The 21,344-nt window shown below is 40.8% G+C and overlaps 1 protein-coding gene across 2 annotated transcripts in view; it reads right to left on the bottom strand.

Annotated features, from left to right (window-relative positions):
* Positions 1-21,344, bottom strand: part of LOC148154140 (uncharacterized) — a 66,224-nt gene that overhangs the window by 15,794 nt on the left and 29,086 nt on the right. The window contains exons 20-30 of one of the 2 annotated variants that reach the window (XM_088015497.1): positions 18,137-18,448; positions 15,583-15,894; positions 14,032-14,343; positions 12,589-12,900; positions 11,796-12,107; positions 10,338-10,649; positions 8,433-8,744; positions 7,400-7,711; positions 5,706-6,017; positions 4,893-5,204; positions 1,096-1,407 (exon numbers count right to left, since the gene is read on the bottom strand). In XM_088015497.1, coding sequence (XP_087871623.1) covers positions 1,096-1,407; positions 4,893-5,204; positions 5,706-6,017; positions 7,400-7,711; positions 8,433-8,744; positions 10,338-10,649; positions 11,796-12,107; positions 12,589-12,900; positions 14,032-14,343; positions 15,583-15,894; positions 18,137-18,448 — 3,432 coding nt within the window. The remainder of the gene's footprint in view (positions 1-1,095; positions 1,408-4,892; positions 5,205-5,705; positions 6,018-7,399; positions 7,712-8,432; positions 8,745-10,337; positions 10,650-11,795; positions 12,108-12,588; positions 12,901-14,031; positions 14,344-15,582; positions 15,895-18,136; positions 18,449-21,344) is intronic. The other variant, XM_088015498.1, reaches the window with a different exon arrangement.

The raw sequence follows: 21,344 nt of genomic DNA, 5'->3' as shown, positions 1-21,344 counted from the left end.
CAAATTTCAATTCCCTATTAAAACCTAATTCCGTTTTAATTGGCGGTTTCATCTTATATTTACAATTTTGACTTCAAATGATTCACTTCCTGTTAAAGAGCCCCCTGGTGGTTGAAGAAAAATCCGCACCAGACTATATACATGGTTCAAAGCTTAGGAAAAGAGTTGCAGCTTATAGTCCAGAAAATACAGTAATATCAAACTTACAGCAACTCATCGACAGAAATGATTACAATGGTTGCAATATTGGGGCTGCAGAGTGGTGCAGTTGGTAGCAAGAGGCATTTATTCTAGCGTGCTACCAACTTGCTTTGGAGCAAGAAGGTCCTGGGTTTGATTCCCGGCCTGGGGTCTTTCTGCATGGAGTTTGCATGTTCTCCCTGTCCATGTGTGGGTACTTTCTGGGTACTCAGGTTTCCTCCCACAGTCCAAAGACAGACTGTCAGGTTAATTGGTCTCTCTAAATTCTCCCTAGGTGTGAATGTGTGTGCATGTTTGTTTGTCCTGTTGACAGACTGGCAACCTGTCCAGGATGTACCCCGCCTCGCCCAGAACGTTAGCTGGAAATAGGCACAAGCACCTTCAAAACCCACCAGGGACAAGGTGTACAGGTTGCAATAATGTCTTGTGTGAATATTTTTATGCAGTTTTGACAAATAGCAAAGCATTTTTCAAAATTGAATTTCATTCACTTAAGTCCAAAATTACACATTAGATATTGATATCTATCTTCCTAAAACTCCAAATTTGCCAAACTCCTGCATGAAAAAGCCAAATTCAGAAAAATCTAAATAGCTATTTCATTAAACATTGGATTCCCTTATTAATTCAGGTTTTCTTGATTATATTCTTTCAAAATGCATTTAATTCATGCCCTAACCTCACAATTGGAGAATATCAACACAAGTTAACATTGGTTAAATTAATTTTGTAACAACGACAGCAAACTACTAAATAATTGTGTTTGAACAAAACCTAATGTGATCCTGAATCCAGAAAGTGATTTACTATTTGGGGACTTATATTTTACTGGTTCACACAACATTTAAGCCTTTAAACAATCAACATATTTCATCAGATATTTGTTAGTTTCACCTGAGCAGATGACACCAGCATCTTCCCCATGTGCACAGTTATGGATCCCAAATCCTTGATGCTGACACTCTGCAAGTGAAGTTTCATTTCCCATACACGACACGTCATCAAGCCAGATTTGTCCTGTTCCTTCACCAAAGGTGGCACTACTGGTAGCAGACAGCGCTGGTCCACAGCCCAACTGTCTACAGGCCACATGAGCGTCTGTTAAGCTCCATCCATCATCACAGACCGTTCCCCAGATACTGTTGTGGTAGACTTCAACTCTTCCAGTACATCGTGTTGCTCCAGCACCAGCTAACCGGATACGCTCTTGAAGAAGAACAAACATTGAACAATATTAACTTGGATTTGTTCACTTTTACATCTTCTAAAATATAACAATCATAAAAATGTTTTAGACACGTAGCACCGACAGACACAGCTATCCATTTGTGCTATGGTAGAAATATCTGATGAGGTAGCATATATATTCAGAACCCCAGCCCTGCGTGGATTAACAAATATCAAGCCTGTAAATCTGTGCAGTTTTAAACAATCAGTTTATGCTCCTAACATGTTTGTTTCAATATATTAGGAGAAAACCCAACATTGTCTGCGGGTTTGCTTTTGTTTATTTCTGTTTTTCGGCTCTAATAGTTTATCAGGTATGCTCGAGTTCAGTTTTGTTTGATCATTCTTCATTATAGTTTCCTTATTTGAGTTTACAGATATTTATTAGACTCTGACACCGGTCATACAAGGACCTGAGAGCCCGTATGAAAGGATCCGGTACCCCATACTCCCGGAGAACCCCCCACAAAACCCCAGAGGGACAAGGTCCAACGCCTTCTCCAAGACCACGAAACACATAGAGACCGGTTGGGGGAACTCCCATGCACCCTCCAGGACCCTGTTGAGGGTGTAGAGCTGGTCCAGTGTTCCACGACCAGGACAAAAACCACACTGCTCTTCCTGAATCCGAAGTTGGACTATCCGATGGACACTCCTCTCCAGGAACCCTGAATAGACCTTACCAGGGAGGCTTAAGATTGTGAACCCCCTGTAATTTGAGCACACTCTCCGGTCCCTCTCTTTGAACAGGGGGACCACAACCCCAGTCTGCCAATCCAGGGGAACTACCCCCAATGTACATGCAATATTGCAGAGTCGCGTAGGCAAACACAACCTTACAACATCCAGAGCCCTAAGGAACCCAGAACGAATCTCATCCACCCCAGTGGCCCTTCCACCGAGGAGCTATTTAACCACTTCGGCGACCTCGTCCACAGAGATTGGAGAGCCCGACCCAGAGTCCCCAGGCTCAGCTTCCTCAATGGAAGCCATGTTGGTGGGATTGAGGAGGTCTTTGAAATATTCTGCCCACCCACCCACAATGTCCTGAGTCAAGGTCAGCAGCACACCATCCCCACTATAAACAGTGTTGTTGCTGCACTGCTTCCCACTCCTGAGATGCCGGATGGTGGACCAGAATGGCCTCAAAGCCAAGCGGAAGTGTTTCTCCATGGCTTCTCCAAACTACTTCCATGTCCGAGTTTTTCCCTCAGCAACCACTCGTGCCAGATGGTGGTTCAGATCCCTGTGACCATCAGCTGCTTCTGGACTTCCACACGCCAAAAAGGCTTGATAGGACTCCTTTGTCAGCCTAACAGCATGCCTCACCGAAGGTGTCTAACAACGGGTTCGAGGGTTGCCACCGCGACAGGCACCGACAACCTTGCGGCCACAGATCCGATAAGCCGCATTGACAATGGAGGCACAGAACATGGTCCACTCAGACTCCATGTCCTCCATCTCCCAACATGTCAAAGATCGGCTGGAGATGGGAGTAAAGCTCCGTCTCCCATGGGACTCTGCTACACCTTTCCAACAGACCCTCACAACATTTGGGCCTGACAGGTCTGACTGGGTTCCTCCCCCACCACCAGAAATGATTCACCGCCAGGTAGTGTTCAGTGGTCAGCTCCACATCCGAGTGTTCAAGACATACGGCCACAGATCTGATAAAATGATGACAAAGTCGATCATCAAGATGTCCTTGTGCCAAGTGCACACATGTATACCCTTACGCCTTAGCATGGTGTTCATTATGGACAATCCGTGACAAGGACTGATGTCCAACAACAGTGTTCCTCCCAAACATGCCACTGTCATTGCCCACGTGAGCACTGAAGTCCCCCAGCAAAACAAGGGAGTCCCCAGGAGGGGCACTTTACAGTACCCACTCCAAGACGGGTGGGTAATCTAAACTGCTGTTCAGCCCATAAGCACAAACAACAGTCAGAACCCGTCACCTCACCCATGGATGGAGGGAGACTACCCTCTCATTCACCATGGTAAACACCAACGTACAGGCAGCGAGATGGGGCCAACAAGTGTGCCCACTCCAGCCTGGCATATCTCACCGTGGGCAACTCCAGAGTGGAAGTATGTCCAGCCCCTCTCAAGGAGACTGGTTCCAGAACCAGAGCCACGCGTCGAGGTGATACCGAATATTTCAAGTTGGATTCCCTGACCCTCACACAGTAGCTCTGGCTCCTTCCCCACCAGAGAGGTGACATTCCAAATTCCGAGCCGGCTTCTGTAACTGAGGATCGGACCGCCAGGGTCCCCTACCTTGGCTGCCGCCCAACACTCAATGCACCGACCCCTTTGGCCTCTCTCACAGGTGGTGGGCCTGGGAGGAGCCATGTCTCCTCTTCGGGCTGAACCCGGCTGGGCTCCATGAGAAAGAGCCTGGCCTCCAGGTGCTTGCCATCATGCCCCCCTCCAGACCTGGCTCCACAGTGGGGCACCGGTGACCCGCATCCAGGCGAGGGAACACCAAATCTAACGTTATCATCCACCACAGGGGTCCTCAGGCTGCGCCATGTCCCTTGGGGAGAACTGTGGGTGGTTCTCCGCACCGGGCCCTGTGATAAAGGCTGTCAGTTCCTTGTATGACCGGTGTCAGAGTCTAATAAAAAATGTAGGACTTGTCTCCCTTGGTGACCCTACCAGGGGCATGAATGCCCAGACAGCATAGCTTCAGGATCATTGGGACACTCAAAACTCTCCACCACAATAAAGCAGCCCAAGGAGAGGGCTTCCACCTTAATGCCAAGAACACCAAGGTGGCACCCTTCTTGTAAAATCTTCTTGTAAAGTCTATCAGGTTGCCTCCACTGATACAAGATGTTTTGTTTAGGATTATCTCTCTCTACTACACACAAGCTGAACATCTGTAGAATGACGAGAAGTTTGTGGATTCTTTTAATTAGTGTGTGTTTTAAAGCATAAATGGTTTTTAACCATGTCACTTCACTTTGCAAAGTATACATACACTGTTGTCTCTGAACTTAGTTGAAAACTCTCCATAAGAAGAAATAACCTGTGGCCCAATGACATAAGTTAACATTTATCCCTTATTAATTCTTGTCTTTTTCCTGCCAATTAAGCAGATTATTTTTTATTCCACAGCAATTTATTGAGTCTTGCATATTTCGACTTCCCTACAGGCTGACTTGTTGCTCCAGAAAAACAGAAATCCACAGTTTCAGGAATGCCAGTATACTAAGTGTTGCATTTCAAAGTAGCACAATGCTAACACACGTTAACATAGTGGTTAATGAAATACTGTAACAATCCATAAAATTAATAATTATCTGAACAAAATATTATGTGTCCCAAAAACGTGATTTACATTTTGGGACCTGTGTTTTAGATAACTTCAAACAACTCTGACTGGTGCACAAATATGTTAAGTGATAAATGTTTTCTATAAAGACATTTTTTTGAGAAATAAATGTCACCTTCACCTGTACAGATGACACCAGCATCTTGCCAGTGTGCACAGTAATTGAACCCAAATCTTTGATGCTGACACTTTGTAAGTGAAGTTTCATTTCCCAAACACGACACGTCATCAAGCCAGATTTGTCCAGTTCCTCCACCGAAGAAAGCATAATTGGTAGCAACCAGTGCCGTCCCACAGCCCAACTCTCTACAGACCACTTCGGCATCTGATAAATCCCATCCATTATCACAGACTGTTCCCCAGACACCGTTGTGGTAGACTTCAACTCTTCCAGAACATTGTGTTGATCCAGCACCAGCTAAACGGATCTGGTCTTGAAGCAGAAGAAGAAACATAAAACAATATTTAGCTTGGATATAAATTTCCTAAAACACAATAAATTCACTCACCACTAACAAGTGAAAATGAGTCAAAAGAGTGCACTATTCAGTTTGCTGAGAAAACACCACAAAAGGTTTTAAACAAAAAATTTGTGTTTAAAGCTTAATTGTTGAACCAAATTGTTACATATGTACAAAAGATAAAATATATTCTGCTGTCATTCTTATTGTTTTTGGTGTATGTTGGAATTTAGTCTGATTCATCTGCTGTGTTTTCTACTGTGTTCCCCCCTATTATTCACAAGTTAGATTTTTTCATCTCTATCCTTGATCACAACTAAAGAAAAAGTACTGAATAATTGTATTTGACAAAACAATATGATCTGGAATCCAGAAAGTGATTTTCTATTTGGGGACTTTTTATTTTACTGATTCACACAACATTTAAGCCTTGAAACATTATCTGTATTTAATTAAATATTTATTAGTTTTACCTGAACAGACAACACCAGCATCTTTCCCATGTGTGCAGTTATGGATCCCAAATCCTTGATGCTGACAGTCTGTTAGTGAATCTTCATTTCCCAGACACGACACGTCATCAAGCCAGATTTGTCCTGTTCCTTCACCAAACGTGGCATTACTGGTAGCAGTCAGTGCCGGTCCACAGCCCAACTCTTTACAGACCAACTCAGCATCTGTTAAGTCCCACCCATCATCACAGACCGTTCCCCAGACACTGTTGTGATAGACTTCTACTCTCCCAGAACATCGTGTTGATCCAGCACCAGCTAACCGGGTCTGGTCTAGAAGCAGAAGACGAAACATTCGCCAATATTTAGTTTGAATCTCCTAAACACAAATTTAGTCAACCTCATTTAAATAGAAAAAACATCTAAATGTTTATAAAAACTGTATTTTAGCAAGTGCAAGTTTTGTCGAAAGATTATACTGATCAGTGAAATTAAAAAAAAACACGTAAAAATCTGAAAAAGCAAAATGTCTTTAGAGCTTCATTATTGAACCAAATTGTTACATATGTACAAAATGTATACTGTTGTATATTCAACATCAATGAAAACAGCTGCTTTGTCGTTATTAGTATTTTTGACTATGTTGTTGTAAATTAGTCTGATTCATCTGCTGTTTTTTCTCTACAGTTATTCTCAAGTTTTATATTTTCATTTCCAACAGTTGAGCATAATTTAGCCTTGTTTTATATTTCTGCGTGGGGTGGCTTAAGACTTAAAAGCAATTTAGTGATTCTGTCTTATTACATTCACAAATAATTCACTTTTTAATGCTGAAATTTGGGATTTAAATATACATGCATATTTTAATACATGTGACTCATTACATTTCTGTGGTGTCTTAGGTTTTCTAAAGCTCTACCTGTCAAAAACATTTCAAAAACCTCAACAAATCAAGATGTACTTTAGTCTAGAGAAATATGCATGTTTTTGACGAATGGAGTTACGTGGATCAAAGAAGTGTTAACAGGCATTCTTTTGGGAGAACAAAGGTATCAATGTATTTTTCAGCACTCTGTTGGTTTTTAAAAAGGTAGGATTAGCCATCTTATTGTATGATATCAAACTTAAAGCAACCTATCCAAAAAACAAAAATAAAAAGGAAAGCCAAAGGTTTTCTAAAAGGAAAGTGAGGACAGATTGGAAAAAGATACAACTGTCATATTTATTTTTATTTCATTTTCTTAAATTTCTGAAATTTTTTCATTTTTTTCTCAAAATGGTTGGCTGAAAAAAATGGGTCCCTGTCAATTACAAAATTAATTATATTTTGTTTTCTAAAATAGTTTTTAGCAGAAAATATTAAATGTTACTCCTCAAAAACCAAAAAGCACAGATTTGCTCTGAACACCCCCTGGATGAAATGGTTCATCCCTGCTTAGCGTTTCATGGTGACGGTGTTCAGCTGCAGTCAGCGGAAGACAAGAGTGACTGTGGCAGTTAATGTGCTGCCAATAAAAAAATGATAAAATCAGGCTTTCAAAAAATATATACAGAGAAAATGGTAAGAGTCTCAATTTGTAACCCAATTTTTCTTTAATTTCATTTATTGTTTTGTCATGGGGCCCAAGATTCCTGGCGCCGCCCTTGACTGGATAACCCAACATTTAAGCCTTTAAACTATAAATATCTTTCATTAAAATATTTGTTAGTTTCACCTGTACAGATGACACCAGCATCTTTCCCATGTGTGCAGTTATGGTTCCCAAATCCTTGATGCCGACACTTTGTGAGTGAATCTTCATTGCCCAAACACGACACGTCATCAAGCCAGATTTGTCCTGTTCCTTCACCAAAGGTGGCATTACTGGTAGCAGACAGTGATGTTCCACAGCCCAACTGTCTACAGACCACATGAGCATCTGTTAAGTCCCATCCATCATCACAGACCGTTCCCCAGACATTGTTGTGGTAGACTTCAACTCTTCCAGAACATTGTGTTGATCCATCACCAGCTAACCGGATCTGGTCTTGAAGCAGAAGAAGAAACATAGAACAATATTTAGCTTGGATTTGAATTTCCTAAATTACAATAAAATTCAGTCAATCTTTCAAAATATGTTTTCATTTGTAAAAAAAAAAAAAAAACATTTTCTATAAAATGCTTTTTTTTTACATATAAAACTACAATGTTAATGAAAATGATGTTTTTAGCAAGATAAAATGACTTAAATGGATACATTGATCAGTTATCTGAAAAGTTATAAACAATGCAAAATATGTCTCTGCTTTAATACTCCTGATCAGCTGATTGTAATTCAGCAAACACTTGTCAATTGAAATCCCATGTGCTAAAGTAAGGTAACACCTAAAACATGCAGGGCAGTGTTGCTTGAGGACCAGGGTTAGGAAACACTGATCTAAACAAATTTAGCTCAGAGAGCACTTTCTCTGCTGTTTCATTAAACAATGGATTCCTCCATAAAATTTCTTCATCTGCACCGATTATATTGCATCAATGTGTATTTCATTTACAACCTCAGAATTGTACAATATAACCCAAGTTAACATTAGTTAATGGAATTTTCTAACAGCTAAAGCAAACGTGTAAGTAATTGTGTTTGAAGAAAATTTAATGTGATCCTCAATCCAGATAGTGATGTTCTATTGGGGACTTTTATTTTATGGGTTCACACAACCATTGAGCCTTTCAACAATCAACATATTTAATTAAAGATTTGTCAGTTTCACCTGAGCAGATGACACCAGCATCCTCCCAGTGTCCACATCTATGGATCCCAAATCCTTGATGCCGACAGTGTGCAAGTGAAGCTTCATTTCCCAAACACGACACGCCATCAAGCCAGATTTGTCCAGTTCCTTGACCAAAACCAGCATAACTGGTAGCAGTCAGTGCTGGTCCACAGCCCAACTCTCTACAGACCACCTCAGCATCTGCCATGCTCCATCCATAATGACAGACCGTTCCCCAGGTTTCGTTGTGGTAGACTTCAACTGTTCCAGAACATCGTGTTGCTCCAGCCCCAGTTAACCTGACATAGTCTTGAAGCAGAAGAAGAAACATAGAACAATATTTAGCTTGTATTTGAATTTCCTACATCACAATTAGACTCAGTCACCACTTGCAAGATAAAATGACTTAAATGGATACACTGTTCAGTTATCTGAAAAAAAATAAGAAACAGTTATAAACAATGCAAAATATGTTTGGAGCTCCATTATTTAACCAAATTGTTACATATATACAAAGGGTAAGATGTACACGTTTGTCTATCCCACGTTAATGAAAGTAGCTGCTCTGTCATCATTAATATTTTTGGATATGCTGGAATTTAGTCTGATTCATCTGCTGTGTTTTCTCTCCTGTTATTCATAAGTTTAATTTTTTAATCTCCAACCTTTGAGCATAATATAGCCGTGTTGGGTATTTCTACATTAGCTAAAATCCTTTGCTGTGGGCTGGCTAAAAACTTATTAGCAACTTGGTAATTCTGTCTTAGCACATTCCTAAATTATTATTCTTTCATGCTATAATTCAGAATTTAATATGCACCTTCAAATACTTGTGACTTGTTTGTTACAAAACATTTCAAAATCCTCAACATATCAAGATGTACTTCAGTCTAGAGAAATATGCACGTTTTTGACGAATGGAGTTACATGGATCAAAGAAGTGTGAAAAGGCATTCTTTTGGTAGAACAAAGGTAATCCTCAAAGTATTTTTCAGTACTCTGTTGGTTTTCAATTGTAAACAGGTAGAATTAGCCATCTAATTGTGTATTATCAAACTTACAGCAAGCCATTAAAATGGTTGCAATATTGGGGCTGCACAGTGGTGCAGTTGGTAGCAGTGTTGCCTTGCAGGAAGAAGGTCCTGGGTTCAATTCCCAGCCTGGGGTCTTTCTGCATGGAGTTTGCATGTTCTCCCTGTCCATGTGTGGGTACTTTCTGGGCACTCAGGTTTCCTCCCACAGTCCAAAGACAGACTGTCAGGTTAATTATTCTCCCTATTTGTGAGTGTGTGTGTGTGTGCATGGTTGTTTGTCCTGTTGACAGACTGGTGACCTGTCCAGGATGTACCCCACCTCACCCAGAACATTAGCTGGAAATAGGCACCAGCACCTCCCAATCCCACTAGGGACAAGGTGTACAGGTTGCAATATTGTCTTGTGTGAATATTTTTATGCAGTTTGGACAAATTCCAAAGCTTTTTTAAAAGTTGAATATCACTCACTTAAGTCCAAAATTACATGTTAGATATTGATATCTTCCTAAAACTCCAAATGTGCCAAACTCCTGAATGAAAAAAAGACAAATGCAGAATAATCTAAATAGCTGTTTCATTAAACATTGGATTCCCTTATTATTTCAGGTTTTCTTGATTATATTTTTCAATATGCATTTAATTCATGCCCTAACCTCACAATTGCAGAATACCAACACAATTTAACATTGGTTAAATACATTTTGTAACAACTACAACAATCTACTAAATAATTGTGTTTGAACAAAACCTAATGTGATCCTGAATCCAGAAAGTGATTTACTATTTGGGGACTTATATTTTACTGGTTCACACAACATTTAAGCCTTTAAACAATCAACATATTTCATCAGATATTTGTCAATTTCACCTGAGCAGATGACACCAGCATCTTTCCCATGTCCACAGTTATGGATCCCAAATCCTTGATGCTGACATTCTGCAAGTGAAGTTTCATTTCCCAAACACGACACGTCATCAAGCCAGATTTGTCCTGTTCCTTCACCAAAGGTGGCACTACTGGTAGCAGACAGTGCTGGTCCACAGCCCAACTGTCTACAGGCCACATGAGCATCTGTTAAGCTCCATCCATCATCACAGACTGTTCCCCAGATACTGTTGTGGTAGACTTCAACTCTTCCAGTACATCGTGTTGCTCCAGCACCAGCTAACCGGATACGCTCTTGAAGAAGAACAAACATAAAACAATATTAACTCGGATTTGTTCACTTTTCCATCTTCTAAAACATAAAAATCATAAAAATGTTTTAGACACGTAGCACCGACAGACACAGCTATCTATTTGCGCTATGGCAGAAATATCTGACAAGGTAGCACATATAGTCAGAACCCCAGCCCTGCCTAATTAAAAAATATCAAGCCTGTAAACCTCTGCAGTTTTTAACAGCCAGTTTATGCTCCTAAGATATTTGTTAGAATATTCACCAAATCCTTGATTTGGAGCCAATATTGTTTTTGTGGTTTGGTTTGGTTTATTTCTGTTTATCTGTTCCTCTTAGTTTATCAGGTATGCTCGAGTTCAGTTTTGTTGATCATTCTTCATTATAGTTTCCTTATTTTACAGATTTTTATTAGACTCTGACACCGGTCATACAAGGACCTGAGAGCCCGTATCAAAGGGCCCAGTACCCCATACTCCCAGAAAACACCCCAGAAGACCCCTGAGGGAAACGGTCCAACGCCTTCTCCAAGCTGTCATGTCCTTGTATAACCAGTGTCAGAGTCTAATAAAAATGTAGGACTCGTCTGTCTTGGTGACCCTACCAGGGCCATGAAGCCTGAGACAGCATAGCTTCTAGGATCATTGGGACACTCAAATCTCTCCACCACAATAAGGCAGCCCAAGGAGAGGGCTGCCACCATAATGCCAAGAACATCAAGTTGGCACCCTTCTTAACATTTATCCCTTATTAATTCTTGACTTTTTCCTGCCAATCAAGCAGATTTGTTTTATTCCACAGCAATTTATTGAGTCTTGTATATTTCGACTTCCCTGCAGGCTGGCTTGTTGCTCCAGAAAAACAGAAATCCACAGTTTCCTGCTAGAATGACCAGGAATGCAAGTAAGAGTTGCATTTCAAAGAAGCAGAAAGCTAACACAAGTTAACATAGTGGTTAAAGAAATAGTGTAACAACCCATAAAATTAATAATTATCTGAACAAAATATTATGTATCCCAAAAACGTGATTTACATTTTGGGACCTGTGTTTTAGATAACTTCAAACAACTCTCACTGGTGCACAAAGATGTTATGTGATAAATATTTTCTATGAAGACATTTTTTTGAGAAATAAATGTCAGCCTCACCTGTACAGATGACACCAGCATCTTGCCAGTGTCCACAGTAATTGAACCCAAATCTTTGATGCTGACACTTTGTAAGTGAAGTTTCATTTCCCAAACACGACACGTCATTAAGCCAGATTTGTCCAGTTCCTTCACCGAAGAAAGCATAATTGGTAGCAACCAGCGCCGTCCCACAGCCCAACTGTCGACAGACCACTTCGGCATCTGATAAATCCCATCCACTATCGCAGACCGTTCCCCAGACACCGTCGTGGTAGATTTCAACTCTTCCAGAACATTGTGTTGATCCAGCACCAGCTAACCGGATCTGGTCTTGAAGCAAAAGAAGAAACATAAAACAATATTTAACTTGGATATACATTTCCTAAAACACAAATTCACTCACCACTAACAAGTGAAAATGAGTCAAAAGAGTGCACTATTCAGTTATCTGAGAAAACACCACAAAAGGTTTTAAACAAAAACTCTGTTTAGAGCTTAATTGTTGAACCAAATTGTTACATATGTACAAAAGATAAAATCTATTCTGCTGTCATTCCTAGTAATTTGGTGTATGTTGGAATTTAGTCTGATTGATCTGCTGTGTTCCCCCCTTTTGTTAACAAGTTAGATTTTTTCATCTCTATTCTTGATCACAACTGTAGCAAAATACTGAATAATTGTATTTGACAAAACAATATGATCTGGAATCCAGAAAGTGATTTTCTATTTGGGGACTTTTATTTTACTGATTCACACAACATTTAATCCTTGATATAATATCTTTATTTAATTAAATATTTGTTAGTTTCACCTGAACAGACAACACCAGCATCTTTCCCATGTGTGCAGTTATGGTTCCCAAATCCTTGATGCTGACAGTCTGTTAGTGAATCTTCATTTCCGAGACACGACACGTCATCAAGCCAGATTTGTCCTGTTCCTTCACCAAAGGTGGCACTACTGGTAGCAGACAGTGCTGGTCCACAGTCCAACTCTTTACAGACCAACTCAGCATCTGTTAAGTCCCATCCATCATCACAGATCGTTCCCCAGACACTGTTGTGGTAGACTTCAACTCTTCCAGAACATTGTGTTGCTCCATCACCAGCTAACCGGATCTGGTCTAGAAGCAGAAGAAGAAACATTGAACAATATTTAGTTTGAATCTCCTAAACACAAATTCATTCAACCTCATTTAAATAGAAAAAAAAAAAAACTTAAAGGAACCCATCCAAAAAAAAAAAAAAAAAAAGGAAAGCCAAAGGTTTTCTAAACGGAAAGTGAGGACAGATTGGAAAAAGAAACAACTGTCAATTTTATTTTTATTTCACTTTCTTTCTTAAATTTGTGAACATTTTTCATTTTTTCTCAATATGGTTGTGGTTGCAATTTAGTCTTAGTCAAAATTAGAACATTTTGTGGGGATGACTGGGCTTACTATTCATATCTTTCTAAAACTCAAATTTGAAAAACTCCTACATTAAAAAAAAATATTTAAAATCTAAACAAATTTATTTTAGGGACCCTTTATGTGTTGTTTTATTTAACCTTCAATTCCTTCATAGATTTATTTTATCTTGACATTTATTCTGAATATATAATTGAATTTAGAACCTCAGATTTGCAAAATACTGACACAAGTTAACAGTTAACCACTAAGTAAATGTATTTGAACAAAACAATGTGATCTGGAATCCAGAAGAGATTTATTATTTAGGGTCTTTTTCTTTACTGGACCCAGGGGCGCCATATAAGGGGGAAAAGTTCGGAAAATTCCAAGATTTCCCACAATTTTTTTCCCATAGAAATTGAAAAAAATGGGGCCCCTTCAATTACAAATTTAATTAAATTTTGATTTCTAAAATTGATTTTACCAGAAAATATTAAATGTTACCCCTCAAAAACCAAAAAGCACACATTAGCTCTGAACACCCCCTGGATGAAATGGTTCATCCCTGCCTATCCCTGCCAACACCGTCACCATGGTGACGGTGTTGAGCAGCAGAGAGTGGAAGATAAGAGCGACTGTGGCAGTTAGTGTGCTGCAAATAAAATAATGATAAAATCAGGTTTTCAAAAAAAGAATAGAGAGAGAAAATGGTAAGAGTCTCAATTTGTAACCCAGTTTGTCTTTAATTTAATTTAATTTTTTGTCATGGGGCCCAAGATTCCTAGCGCCGCCCTTGACTGGATAACCCAACATTTAAGCCTTTAAACAATAAATATGTTTCACTTAAATATTTGTTAGTTTCACCTGTACAGATGACACCAGCATCTTTCCCATGTGTGCAGTTATGGTTCCCAAATCCTTGATGCTGACACTTTGTGAGTGAATCTTCATTGCCCAAACACGACACGTCATCAAGCCAGATTTGTCCTGTTCCTTCACCAAAGGTGGCATTACTGGTAGCAGACAGTGATGTTCCACAGCCCAACTGTCTACAGACCACATGAGCGTCTGTTAAGTCCCATCCATCATCACAGACCGTTCCCCAGACATTGTTGTGGTAGATTTCAACTCTTCCAGAACATTGTGTTGATCCATCACCAACTAACCGGACCTGGTCTAGAAGCAGAAGAAATAACATAGAACAATATTTAGCTTGGATTTGAATTTCCTAAGTTACAATAAAATTCAGTCAAACCTCCAAAAAATTATTTTCTATTTGTAAAAAAAAAAGACATTTTCTAAAAAATGTTATTTTACATATAAAACTGCATTTTATAAGAAAATGTTTTTTTTTTTTGTTTTGTTTTTTTTCAGCAGGATAAAATGACTTAAATGGATACATTGCTCAATTATCTGAAAATTTATAAACTACGCAAAATATGTCTGGAGCTCCATTATTGAACCAACTTGTTGCATATGTACAAAAGGTAAGATGTACATGTTTGTCTATCCCACATTAATGAAAGTAGCTGCTCTGTCATTAATAGTATTGAGGGGAATGCTGACATTTAATCTGATTCATCTGCTGTGTTTTCTCTCCTGTTATTCATAAGTTTGATATTTTCATCTCCAACCTTTGAGCATAAATTAGCCTTGTTGGGCATTTCTAGAATAGCTAAAATCCTCTGTTGTGGGCTGGCTAAAAACTTATCAGCAACACGGTGATTCTGTCATTAAATTCCTAAATCAGTAATTTTTCAAGCTGTAGTTTAGGATTTAAATGTGCATCTTTAAAGTCTTGTAACTCATAACATTTCTGTGGGCTCTTAGGTTTTCCAAAGACTTACCTCTCTGAAACATTTCAAAATTATGAACATAAGATGTGTTTCTTTCTAGAGAAATAGCCATGTTTTTGACTGATGGAGTTACATGGACCAAAGATATGGTTCTGCTTTAATACTCCTGATCAGCTGATTGCAATTCAGCAAACACTTGTCAATTGAAATCCCATGTGCTAAAGTAAGAAAACACCTAAAACATGCAGGACAGTGTTGCTTGAGGACTAGGGTTAGGAAACACTGATCTATGCTAATTTAGCTTAGAGAGCACTTTCTCTGCTGTTTCATTAAACAATGGATTCCTCCATAATATTTCTTTATCTTCACCTATTATATTTCATCAATGGGTATTTAATTTACAACATCAGAATTGTACAATATAACCCAAGTTAACATAGGGTAAAGAAATGTTGCAGCAACTAATGCAAACCTCTAAGTAATTGTGTTAGAACAAAACTTCACATGATCCTAAATGCAGACTGTGATTTTCTACTTCTGGACTTTTATGTTACTGGTTCACACAACCTGTAAGCCTTTGAACAATCAGCATATTTAATTAGAGATTTGTCAGTTTCACCTGAGCAGATGACACCAGCATCCTCCCAGTGTCCACAGCTATGGATCCCAAATCCTTGATGCCGACAGTGTGTAAGTGAAGCTTCATTTCCCAAACACGACACATAATCAAGCCAGATTTGTCCAGTTCCTTGACCAAAACCAGCATAACTGGTAGCAGTCAGTGCTGGTCCACAGCCCAACTCTCTACAGACCACCTCAGCATCTGCCATGCTCCATCCATAATGACAGACCGTTCCCCAGGTTTCGTTGTGGTAGACTTCAACTGTTCCAGAACATCGTGTTGCTCCAGCCCCAGTTAACCTGACATAGTCTTGAAGCAGAAGAAGAAACATAGAACAATATTTAGCTTGGATTTGAATTTCCTACATCACAATTAAATTCAGTCACCACTAGCAAGATAAATTTACTTAAATGGATACACTGTTCAGTTATCTGAACAAAATAAGCAAAAAGTTAGAAGCAATGCAAAATATGTCTGGAGCTCCATTATTGAACCAACTTGTTACATATGTACAAAAGGTAAGATGTACATGTTTGTCTATCCCACATTAATGAAAGTAGCTGCTCTGTCATTAATAGTATTGAGGGGAATGCTGACATTTAATCTGATTCATCTGCTGTGTTTTCTCTCCTGTTATTCATAAGTTTGATATTTTCATCTCCAACCTTTGAGCATAATTTAGCTTTGTTGGACAAGATTAGCTAAAATCCTCTGTTGTGGGCTGGCTAAAAACTTATCAGCAACTTGGTGATTCTGTCTTAGCACATTCTTCAATTATTATTCTTTCATGCTATAATTTAGAATTTAATATGTGCCTTCAAATACTTGTGACTCGTTACAAAACATTTCAAAATCCTCAACATATCAAAATGTACTTCAGTCTAAAGAAATATGCATGTTTTTGACGAATGGAGTTACATGGATCAAAGAAGTGTGAAAAGGCATTCTTTAGGTAGAACAAAAGTAAGCCTCAAAGTATTTTTCAGCACTCTGTTGGTTTTTAAACACATAGAATTAGCCGCATTTTCCCGCACCGGACTATAAGCCGCAGATATCTCTGCTGCTCCATGTTTTCCACAATGATGCAGCAGCTGCAGAAGGGGGCGGACACCCAAAATTTGAGTCATAACAGGTCAATTGAATATCACATTTATTACGGTTGAAAAAGAGGCCAAGTTTAGATTTAACTGAATTGATTACGGTAGTTTCCGAACAGTAACTGTAACAGTAAAAGTGCTGATCCTTTGTGTCTGCCATTAACATGTGGTAAATGAAAATAGGCGCTTTCTTCTTTTTCTTCTTAGATTTCAATGGCAACTTGGATCCATTATTGTTGCAATACTGCCATTTACTGGATCTTAATGTCTATACCTCAAATTCTCATTATCCCAGTATTATTTAAAAAAATGAAAAATCTTTTTCCCCTCCATGCTATTTAACTGATCAACAACATTCTCAAATTTCAATTCCCTATTAAAACCTAATTCCGTTTTAATTGGCGGTTTCATCTTATATTTACAATTTTGACTTCAAATGATTCACTTCCTGTTAAAGAGCCCCCTGGTGGTTGAAGAAAAATCCGCACCAGACTATATACATGGTTCAAAGCTTAGGAAAAGAGTTGCAGCTTATAGTCCAGAAAATACAGTAATATCAAACTTACAGCAACTCATCGACAGAAATGATTACAATGGTTGCAATATTGGGGCTGCAGAGTGGTGCAGTTGGTAGCAAGAGGCATTTATTCTAGCGTGCTACCAACTTGCTTTGGAGCAAGAAGGTCCTGGGTTTGATTCCCGGCCTGGGGTCTTTCTGCATGGAGTTTGCATGTTCTCCCTGTCCATGTGTGGGTACTTTCTGGGTACTCAGGTTTCCTCCCACAGTCCAAAGACAGACTGTCAGGTTAATTGGTCTCTCTAAATTCTCCCTAGGTGTGAATGTGTGTGCATGTTTGTTTGTCCTGTTGACAGACTGGCAACCTGTCCAGGATGTACCCCGCCTCGCCCAGAACGTTAGCTGGAAATAGGCACAAGCACCTTCAAAACCCACCAGGGACAAGGTGTACAGGTTGCAATAATGTCTTGTGTGAATATTTTTATGCAGTTTTGACAAATAGCAAAGCATTTTTCAAAATTGAATTTCATTCACTTAAGTCCAAAATTACACATTAGATATTGATATCTATCTTCCTAAAACTCCAAATTTGCCAAACTCCTGCATGAAAAAGCCAAATTCAGAAAAATCTAAATAGCTATTTCATTAAACATTGGATTCCCTTATTAATTCAGGTTTTCTTGATTATATTCTTTCAAAATGCATTTAATTCATGCCCTAACCTCACAATTGGAGAATATCAACACAAGTTAACATTGGTTAAATTAATTTTGTAACAACGACAGCAAACTACTAAATAATTGTGTTTGAACAAAACCTAATGTGATCCTGAATCCAGAAAGTGATTTACTATTTGGGGACTTATATTTTACTGGTTCACACAACATTTAAGCCTTTAAACAATCAACATATTTCATCAGATATTTGTTAGTTTCACCTGAGCAGATGACACCAGCATCTTCCCCATGTGCACAGTTATGGATCCCAAATCCTTGATGCTGACACTCTGCAAGTGAAGTTTCATTTCCCATACACGACACGTCATCAAGCCAGATTTGTCCTGTTCCTTCACCAAAGGTGGCACTACTGGTAGCAGACAGCGCTGGTCCACAGCCCAACTGTCTACAGGCCACATGAGCGTCTGTTAAGCTCCATCCATCATCACAGACCGTTCCCCAGATACTGTTGTGGTAGACTTCAACTCTTCCAGTACATCGTGTTGCTCCAGCACCAGCTAACCGGATACGCTCTTGAAGAAGAACAAACATTGAACAATATTAACTTGGATTTGTTCACTTTTACATCTTCTAAAATATAACAATCATAAAAATGTTTTAGACACGTAGCACCGACAGACACAGCTATCCATTTGTGCTATGGTAGAAATATCTGATGAGGTAGCATATATATTCAGAACCCCAGCCCTGCGTGGATTAACAAATATCAAGCCTGTAAATCTGTGCAGTTTTAAACAATCAGTTTATGCTCCTAACATGTTTGTTTCAATATATTAGGAGAAAACCCAACATTGTCTGCGGGTTTGCTTTTGTTTATTTCTGTTTTTCGGCTCTAATAGTTTATCAGGTATGCTCGAGTTCAGTTTTGTTTGATCATTCTTCATTATAGTTTCCTTATTTGAGTTTACAGATATTTATTAGACTCTGACACCGGTCATACAAGGACCTGAGAGCCCGTATGAAAGGATCCGGTACCCCATACTCCCGGAGAACCCCCCACAAAACCCCAGAGGGACAAGATCCAACGCCTTCTCCAAGACCACGAAACACATAGAGACCGGTTGGGGGAACTCCCATGCACCCTCCAGGACCCTGTTGAGGGTGTAGAGCTGGTCCAGTGTTCCACGACCAGGACAAAAACCACACTGCTCTTCCTGAATCCGAAGTTGGACTATCCGATGGACACTCCTCTCCAGGAACCCTGAATAGACCTTACCAGGGAGGCTTAAGATTGTGAACCCCCTGTAATTTGAGCACACTCTCCGGTCCCTCTCTTTGAACAGGGGGACCACAACCCCAGTCTGCCAATCCAGGGGAACTACCCCCAATGTACATGCAATATTGCAGAGTCGCGTAGGCAAACACAACCTTACAACATCCAGAGCCCTAAGGAACCCAGAACGAATCTCATCCACCCCAGTGGCCCTTCCACCGAGGAGCTATTTAACCACTTCGGCGACCTCGTCCACAGAGATTGGAGAGCCCGACCCAGAGTCCCCAGGCTCAGCTTCCTCAATGGAAGCCATGTTGGTGGGATTGAGGAGGTCTTTGAAATATTCTGCCCACCCACCCACAATGTCCTGAGTCAAGGTCAGCAGCACACCATCCCCACTATAAACAGTGTTGTTGCTGCACTGCTTCCCACTCCTGAGATGCCGGATGGTGGACCAGAATGGCCTCAAAGCCAAGCGGAAGTGTTTCTCCATGGCTTCTCCAAACTACTTCCATGTCCGAGTTTTTCCCTCAGCAACCACTCGTGCCAGATGGTGGTTCAGATCCCTGTGACCATCAGCTGCTTCTGGACTTCCACACGCCAAAAAGGCTTGATAGGACTCCTTTGTCAGCCTAACAGCATGCCTCACCGAAGGTGTCTAACAACGGGTTCGAGGGTTGCCACCGCGACAGGCACCGACAACCTTGCGGCCACAGATCCGATAAGCCGCATTGACAATGGAGGCACAGAACATGGTCCACTCAGACTCCATGTCCTCCATCTCCCAACATGTCAAAGATCGGCTGGAGATGGGAGTAAAGCTCCGTCTCCCATGGGACTCTGCTACACCTTTCCAACAGACCCTCACAACATTTGGGCCTGACAGGTCTGACTGGGTTCCTCCCCCACCACCAGAAATGATTCACCGCCAGGTAGTGTTCAGTGGTCAGCTCCACATCCGAGTGTTCAAGACATACGGCCACAGATCTGATAAAATGATGACAAAGTCGATCATCAAGATGTCCTTGTGCCAAGTGCACACATGTATACCCTTACGCCTTAGCATGGTGTTCATTATGGACAATCCGTGACAAGGACTGATGTCCAACAACAGTGTTCCTCCCAAACATGCCACTGTCATTGCCCACGTGAGCACTGAAGTCCCCCAGCAAAACAAGGGAGTCCCCAGGAGGGGCACTTTACAGTACCCACTCCAAGACGGGTGGGTAATCTAAACTGCTGTTCAGCCCATAAGCACAAACAACAGTCAGAACCCGTCACCTCACCCATGGATGGAGGGAGACTACCCTCTCATTCACCATGGTAAACACCAACGTACAGGCAGCGAGATGGGGCCAACAAGTGTGCCCACTCCAGCCTGGCATATCTCACCGTGGGCAACTCCAGAGTGGAAGTATGTCCAGCCCCTCTCAAGGAGACTGGTTCCAGAACCAGAGCCACGCGTCGAGGTGATACCGAATATTTCAAGTTGGATTCCCTGACCCTCACACAGTAGCTCTGGCTCCTTCCCCACCAGAGAGGTGACATTCCAAATTCCGAGCCGGCTTCTGTAACTGAGGATCGGACCGCCAGGGTCCCCTACCTTGGCTGCCGCCCAACACTCAATGCACCGACCCCTTTGGCCTCTCTCACAGGTGGTGGGCCTGGGAGGAGCCATGTCTCCTCTTCGGGCTGAACCCGGCTGGGCTCCATGAGAAAGAGCCTGGCCTCCAGGTGCTTGCCATCATGCCCCCCTCCAGACCTGGCTCCACAGTGGGGCACCGGTGACCCGCATCCAGGCGAGGGAACACCAAATCTAACGTTATCATCCACCACAGGGGTCCTCAGGCTGCGCCATGTCCCTTGGGGAGAACTGTGGGTGGTTCTCCGCACCGGGCCCTGTGATAAAGGCTGTCAGTTCCTTGTATGACCGGTGTCAGAGTCTAATAAAAAATGTAGGACTTGTCTCCCTTGGTGACCCTACCAGGGGCATGAATGCCCAGACAGCATAGCTTCAGGATCATTGGGACACTCAAAACTCTCCACCACAATAAAGCAGCCCAAGGAGAGGGCTTCCACCTTAATGCCAAGAACACCAAGGTGGCACCCTTCTTGTAAAATCTTCTTGTAAAGTCTATCAGGTTGCCTCCACTGATACAAGATGTTTTGTTTAGGATTATCTCTCTCTACTACAC

Source organism: Poecilia mexicana, unplaced genomic scaffold (assembly GCF_051168715.1).
Source record: "Poecilia mexicana isolate PSO_F unplaced genomic scaffold, ASM5116871v1 scaffold_18, whole genome shotgun sequence".
NCBI lineage: Eukaryota > Metazoa > Chordata > Actinopteri > Cyprinodontiformes > Poeciliidae > Poecilia > Poecilia mexicana.
The sequence above is the reverse complement of the archived record's forward strand: the minus strand, read 5'-3'. Positions and strand labels throughout refer to the sequence as shown.